Source organism: Leucoraja erinacea, chromosome 28, assembly GCF_028641065.1.
Source record: "Leucoraja erinacea ecotype New England chromosome 28, Leri_hhj_1, whole genome shotgun sequence".
Classification (NCBI taxonomy): Eukaryota; Metazoa; Chordata; class Chondrichthyes; order Rajiformes; family Rajidae; genus Leucoraja; species Leucoraja erinaceus.
Window position 1 is genome coordinate 2,936,306 of NC_073404.1, and position 7,668 is coordinate 2,943,973.

At 45.1% G+C, this 7,668-nt stretch overlaps 1 protein-coding gene across 2 annotated transcripts; it reads right to left on the minus strand.

Annotated features, from left to right (window-relative positions):
- Nucleotides 1-110: 110 nt before the first annotated feature.
- On the minus strand, nt 111-7,463 carry dynll2b (dynein, light chain, LC8-type 2b). 2 transcript variants are annotated; one of them, XM_055657519.1, is made up of 3 exons: nt 7,317-7,463; nt 5,539-5,675; nt 111-1,411 (listed from the first exon to the last, which is right to left on the minus strand). In XM_055657519.1, the coding sequence occupies exons 2-3, from the start codon at nt 5,668-5,670 to the stop codon at nt 1,274-1,276; spliced, it is 270 nt and encodes an 89-aa protein (XP_055513494.1). In that variant the 5' UTR covers nt 5,671-5,675; nt 7,317-7,463; the 3' UTR covers nt 111-1,273. The 2 variants fall into 2 exon arrangements, with proteins under 2 accessions (XP_055513494.1, XP_055513495.1); XM_055657520.1 differs by lacking the exon at nt 7,317-7,463 and adding an exon at nt 6,824-6,933.
- Between the last annotated feature and the right edge of the window lie 205 nt (nt 7,464-7,668).

Genomic DNA, 7,668 nt, shown 5'->3' on the forward strand with positions numbered 1-7,668 from the left:
AATCATACTTGCAAAATCTGATTACACTCCAAGATAGCCACAATGGTCAAGAATGGAAATTTTGTTACTTCTAATCATAAGCTACAAAAGAGACATCAAGACAACTTCCATAACTGACAGAGGTCTGACACTTTCCATTTATTGGCAAATACATTAAGTTAGCTCAGATGCATGAACCAGGATTGAAGCTTTTCCATGCTTTTAATCATAAGCTATGTACATACAAATAAATACACACCAGGATAAGAGAAGTGAAAAAATTTAGATTTCATAGACATCATTTGGGAAGACATTTAATATAAGCACCTTGCATTGTTTACATATTTGCTTATATCAAAGATCAGTTTGCAACCTTTTAGTGTGCTACAGGTGGGAAAGGAGGATAGTTTAAGAATGGACAAAACACCACAGACAGTTTGGTGAAAATCCTCCCTCAACGTGCAAAACGGTGGGGGGGGGGGAGGAAAAAACAAAAATAGGATAACGGACAACTTGCCTAAGTGCTCTACATTTCAGAGTAGCTTTTGACTGTTGTAAGTTTGACAGTGATCTTTTAAACTGAAGGCTTCTTCACATTTGGCAGATTACAGCACAAGGAAAAACAAGTTGGTTTTGTCCCAATTAAGGTGCAATCAAACCATTCTCGACATTTCTGGCAGGCCAGCCATTTCATGTTTCTATGTAGCGGATTTTCTTTAAACCTACAAACCTTACCTAGCCACAGAATATTGATGTATCAAATCCCATAACCTTTTCTGACAAAGGAAAAAAAAAAGTGGCAATACAATAGCTATCTTCTGCTATATGAAAAAAAACTAAATGAAAAGCAATAAATATCTCACACCCAACACCTGCAGTGCTACTGCATTCTTCTGTGTACAAAGAATTGATGTGGGGTAAGGTAGTTTGTAGGTGTGTGTGTGTGTGTGTGTGGGTGGGGGGAGGGGAGGGGAATGGGGGGGTTAAAAGAGTGGAGGGGTGTGGAGAAGAAACGTGAAATGAGTTTCTGAATGAAACAAAATAAAAGATACTCTGGATAGATTTCTAGCAATCCAGGTCTTCAGGCAGAACCATTCCAGGTATTTTGTTAATATTTAAAGGCCACTGTTAACCATTTCAGTGCAATGAAAAGAAAGAAAAAGCCTTGTGGGCGTTAAAGCAAGTTTACTGCTACATATACACAGAAGATAAAGTCCATGCAGCCTTTTAGCCATTAAAGGGACTGTGGCTCCTACCGTCAGTGCACAAGTTCATGTTTATCCCCCTTTCTTTTTTAGCCTGACTTGAATAGAAGAATTGCAACCTGACCCAGGTAAAAATAGATGAAATGTTTTGTTTCATGCGTGACATAACTCCCGAAGTTCCTGCCAACTATGCAGTGCCAGGTAGGATTGTATTTCTTGTCAAATTCCTGCAAGAGATTAAAGATTTCACATTAGCCATCACAGCATTATCACATGCACAACTGCTGAAAGCTTACCCACATTGGCTAAGGCTAGAACAGGATATACCAGGTACAATGGCAACAACTGAAGGTTACAGTTCAACAGATGAAAACCAAAGTCACACCGACAATAATGCTGAAGCTTCATAAGGCACTGATCAGACCACATTTGGAGTAGAGCAGGCAGTTTTGGCCCACATAATTGGAAGAAGGATGTGTTGGTGTTGAAATGGGTCCAGAGGTAGTTTACGAAAATGATCCCACGATAGATTGGGTTAACATCCGAGCGTTTGGGCCTGTATTCACTGGAGTTTAGAAGGATGGGAGGGGTTGGGGGGAAGGGGGACCTCTGATACTCAGCGAACAGTGAAAACCTGGATAGAGTAAATGTAGAGAGGATGTTTCCACTAGTAAGAGGGTCTAGGACCAGAGGCCATAGCCTCAGAATAAAAAGCAGATGAGAAGTAATTTCTTTAGTCCGAGGGTAGTCGATCTGTGGAATTCATTCATTGCCACAGATGACTGCAAAGGCTGTCAATGGATTTTTATTTATTTATTTATTTATTTATACAAGGTGGAGCGTGACAGATTCTTGATTCGTGAGGTGTCAGCGGTCATGAAGTGAAGGCAGGGCAATGGGTTGAGAGGGAAAGATTGATCAGCCATGATAGAATGGCAGATTAGACTCGATGGGCCGAATGGCCAAATTCTGTTCCTACAATTTATGAACACGGGCATATGGGCCCAGAATATAACATTGAATGCTCCAATTTTATGTTAACTGTATGGATCGATGACGATGGGAAGAGAAAACTGGCTGAGAAGTGGGGGTGGGGAAATGCCTAGCAAGTGATAGGTGGATAAAGGGGGGGGGGGGGGGGGGGTGGTTAGCAGATGGTTGGACAAGATGAAAAGACAAAAAGTGAGGTAAGGAAAGAGGCAAAAACAGTGACTACAAGAGGCATGAACTATGGGCTACAGTTGTTCATGGGTCGGAACATCAGATGCTGGTTTACACCGAAGATAGACACAAAATGCTGGAGTAACTCAGTGGGTCAGACAGCAGCGCTGGTGATTAGTGTGCAAAATTAGAGCACATGGTATTGCCATGGACAGAGAACTGGTTGGCAGACAAGAAGCAAAGAGTAGGTCCTTTTCAGAATGTAGGCAGTGACTAGTGGGGTGCCACAATGCTCAGTGCTGGGACCCGTTATTTACTATATTAACGATTTAGACGAGGGAATTAAATGTAGAAGGATGAGAGAGGATCTTATAGAAACATATAAAAAGACTTAAGGGTTTGGACAGGCTTGATGCAGGAACAATGTTCTCCATGTTGGGGGAGTCCACAACCAGGGATCACAGTTTAAGAATAAGGGTTAGGCCATTTAGGACTGAGATGAGGAAAAACTTTTTCATCCCGAGTTGTGAATCTGTGGAATTCTCTGCCACAGAAGACTGTGGAGGCCAATTCACTGGATGTTTTCAAGAGAGTTAAATTTAGCTCATAGGGCTAATGGAATATAGGGTTGGGAAAAAGCAGGAACGGGGGAGAGGGGGATGATCAGCCATGACCATATTGAATGGCGATGCTGGCTCAAAGGGCCAAATGGCCTACTCCTGCACCTATTTTCTCAGTTTCTATGAAAGGGAATTAGCGACGGTTCGGGTCGAGACCCTTCTTCAGACGGGAGAAGGATCTCGACCAGAAATGTCACATTCCCTTTCTCCAGAAATGCTGCCTGACCTGCTGAGTTACTCCATCATGTTGTATTTATCTACAGTTATTCATGTTACCCTCCCCCCCACCATCAGACTTCAGCTGGGGGCAGGACAGCAAGGTGCAAGTTGGATGAAATGGATGGGAAGAGGAGGAAAAAGAGGTTAGGCTTGGCAAAATTATCCTTACACTATAGCTCATCGTCCAAGCTGAAATGTGTGTCCATTGAGCATGTTTGTTGTGGACCGTCAGCAAACCAGACGTGGAGATGGTTGGTGGGGGTGGGCAAAAAGATCATTTCCACTCTGTATCACAATAGATGGTGAGGCAGTGTAGATACCAGCACTCATACAGACCAAGAGAATCACCCCTTCCCACGGAGGCACAGAATGTTAGGCCATTTAAAAAGCTTGGCATTATTTGGGATTAATTCTCCCATAACAACAATGCTTCCAAGGTGACTTTGTAATTGTGGAAGGAGGAGGCATGGGGGCAGGGGGGACGGGGGGGGGGGGAAGACATAACAACAAAATGTGTCCCCTCTTATCTTCCTGGAGGGCGTGCAATGTGGTCCCATTTCCCTTGAGAAGGTGAAACTTTTTTAGATGTGTTAATCTGCTGACAAAGGAGGATAGGCTTGGCTAAATTATCCTTACACAATAGCCCATCACCCAAGCTGGAACACGTGTGTGAATCGAGCACGTTTCATTTGGGCTGTCAGCAAACCAGGCATGGAGACGGCTGGACTGGGTGGGTCAATGGAGAGGTCTTTTTCCATTCTGTACATCTTAAAAGCTCTAGAAATAGATGGAGGGGCAGTGAAGATACCAGCATTGTTATTCAAGAGAACCACACCCTTCCACCCATGGAGGCAAAGAATAAGAGGGTATAGGCCATTTTCTGCCACAGATGGTAGTCGATTTTCTGCCAATTCTCAGCCACAGAAGGTAGTTGAGGCCAGTTCATTGGCTGGATTTAAGAGGGAGTTAGATGTGGCCCTTGTGGCTAAAGGGATCGGGAGTATGGAGAGAAGGCAGGTATGGGATATTGATTTGGATGATCAGCCATGATCATATTGAATGGCGGTGCAGGCTCGAAGGGCCGAATGGCCTACTCCTGCACCTATTTTCTGTTTAAAAGGCGGCCATTATTATGAATCGTTTCTCCCATCACAACAATGCTTCTCCAGATTATTTTTAATATGGGGGGGGGGGGGGGGGGGGGTGCACAATCAAATATGTGCTGAGGATAGACAGGTCAGGCAGCATCTCTGGAGAAAAGAAATAGGTGTTTTTTTTGGGTCGAGACCTTTCTTCAGTCCATCTGAAGAAGGGTCTCGACTGAAACGTCACCTATTCCTTCTCTCCAGAGATGCTGCCCGACCTGCTGAGTTACTCCAACTGAAGACTTTGCCTCCATCACAGTGAGGATGTGCTTGGTGAACTCACTGTGGTGGATGTTTAATTTGTGTTTATTGTATGTTTTGTTATTATTGATTCTGTGTATGACTGCAGGCAACATACTTTCGTTCAGACCAAAAGGTCTGAATGACAATAAAGGACCTATCTATCATCTTGTGTCTAACAGCATCTGCAGTTCCTTTCTACACAAATATACAGTGCTACTTTCCTGGAGTCAGTCATAGTGTCTGAAACAGGCCCTTCGGCCCAACTTGCCCACACCGACCAACACATCCCTTCTACACTAGTCCCAGTTCGGCTCCTGTCCAATATACGCTCGTCCTATCTATGTACCTTTGCTTCTTATATTGCGATAGCCCCGCCTCAACTTCCTCCTCCGGCAGCTTGTTCCATACACCTACCACACTTTGGAGAGTGTGCAATCAAAGTGTTCCTATTTCCCTTGAGAGAGTGAAACGTTGTCAGTGGTGTTAATCTGCTGACAACACTAGCATTTGTGAATCAATTGTTGGCTGGTGCCAAAACCCGTTTCGGACCGCTGCCTTGTGTGGAGCATGAGCGACAGGGCCGCAATAATCAACAGTATTTATAAGCATCTGCAAAAGCACAGTTACGTCATTGTAGACCTGGTCAAGCTACCCGGTTTGTTTCTGGAGACACCCATGTCGGCTCCCTCGAGAAAATCCTTCTCCAAAGTCCCAACTGTTGACTGGACAGTATCAAGATAGGGCATTATATGTCGTGTGATTGTCAAAGACATATCAATCGAGAATTAACCGAATGGAATGTAGATGCTGGTTTACACCGAAGATAGATACACAAATCTGGAGTAACTCAGCTGGTCAGGCAGTATCTCTAGAGAGAAGGAACGGGAGAGAAGCACCGAATAGCGGTGGTCTTCCATATTTCAACAAAGTCTCAGCCGCCACTGTATAACACTCGAGAGAATTTACCTTTTTGATAAATGCAGCAATGTCCTTTTCGATATTATACTTCTCCATCGCCTGGGTCGCACAGTCAACCGCGTCCTGCTGCATATCCTCGGACATATCAGCATTTTTAATCACCGCTTTCCTATCGGACATCGTGCCTACAACGTTAAGGGAAAAAAAAAACATACCGCATCTAAACATCCCGTTTCCACCTCAAGGGTAAAGAGAGCACGCATGATATACAGTACTCATGATGCCTCGCTAGTCTTTTATTGTTAAAGGAACCGGTTAAATGTGTAAAACCGGTTAAAAGAGACAGATTTTGTTAAACTTCTACATTTAACCCTCGATTGAACCGAGCCGGTCCAGCCACGAACACTCATTTTTCCAAAGGTAGACAAAAATGCTGGAGAAACTCAGCGGGTGCAGCAGCATCTATGGAGAGAAGGAGATAGGCAACGTTTCGGGCCGAAACCCTTCTTCATGCTCCATAGATGCGGCTGCACCCGCTGAGTTTCTCCAGCATTTTTGTGTACCTTCGATTTTCCAGCATCTGCAGTTCCTTCTTAAACAATAATTTTTCAAACTTCCTGCGGCTTGGCTTGAGGCACCAGACGCACTCTGCATTACACCCAGAAATGGTTACAGCGCGCACACACACACCCCTACTTCTCTCCCCCCCCCCAAACTCGTCACCCACGCAGGAGACGACAACGGGGGGAACCTCCATTTGCAAAAAGACAACAACAGGCCGGAAAATGGCACGCAAGGCAAGGCAAGGCAAGGCAAGGGGACATGTCGGGATTTCAGCAAAAGCCCGCTGGGGCGGAGTGGAGATAAAATGTTCATTGTGACACGGGTCACAAACGACGCGCTTAAAACCACTGTCGCGCCCCAATGTGGATTGTATTAGGAAGAGGAGAAAAATAATTATCAACGGGTTTAATCGTCTGATGTATCAACAGCCACAAGCTATGACAACCGAAACGATGAAAATTGTTTTGTTTTAATATCCAAATGTATTATATTTTTTTAATATCCAAAAAAAATACTGCATTAAATGTAAGCCTTGCTTCGAATACTCGACTCCTCCCGAGAAGGGTCACCGATAGCTCAAAAAGGTGCACGTTCGCGATCAAGCGGTGAAAAGAATCCCTCAGAGATTGGTCTCTTCGATTTGAAGGTGGAGTCCTGCGATTTCTGCAGAGAACCAAGACGGTCCCATCCCCCCCCCCAACGCCGTCTGAGTTCATTCTCGCCTCTCCACGAAATAAAAAACCCAATAAAGAAAACACCATGCACCTACTGCAATCCAAACTTTATTCAGTCACGTTCCTTGTAATCGAACTGATGGGTTTGGACCAACTAACCCGAATTCAGCGAATACAACTCTCCCTCCCCACAGCGAACAACTGCTCGCTGCAGACTCACGTAATGCCGCGAGTGAGCGCAATGAACACGCTTCCCCTCCTCGCACAGCGAGTTTCCAAGACGTTCCCCGGCACGAACATTATGCAATGCCTGTCATTGCCTCCCCAGACCCGACGGGGAGGGGTGGGGGTGGCGGGGAAATAAGGGGGGGACCTGCAGCAGATACGCGTATTTTGCATCAACGCTTTGCAAACGCAGTCCCTTTACAAAATAGAGCTCAGGTCATTTTAAGGTAACTTAAAACCTGGTGGCCGAGGCTAAATGGAATGCACAGTGAGAATAAAATCAACGCTGAGAAAAATAACCACATATATATATATATATATACATACATATATATATATATGCCTTGCGGGAGATTATCTCACCTTCCCCAGTACTGGTCTCTCCAGTGAAGATGTGCTTTTGTTTTTTTTAATTCCCCCGTAGCCGCTTTCACCCCGGTGCAATCTGCTGTTTAGTGACACCCCGCCCCTTCCGTGTCCTCTTCAAATACCGCCCGCCCTTCCGCAATGGTCGAGCCGCCTGCCTCCTCCATTGGCTGACACCGCCCCGTCCTCTCGCTCCTTGCATTTTCCCCTTGCCTGTGTATTCCCACATTCTGTTTCAACCCACAATGCAGAGCACTCGGGGAAACTTGCTCACCAAATTCACCAAGTCAGGGAACTTGCAACAGGCAAGTGAAGTCCCCGAGCCGAAGCGAAGCGAAGCGAGCGGCTC

Coding starts and splice junctions, on each gene's coding strand:
- dynll2b (XM_055657519.1), bottom strand. CDS start 5,670: ATGTCCGATAGGAAAGCGGTGATTAAAAATGCTGATATGTCCGAGGAT. Junction 1,412..5,538: donor TTGCTGCATTTATCAAAAAG/GTAAATTCTCTC, acceptor AATCTCTTGCAG/GAATTTGACAAGAAATACAA.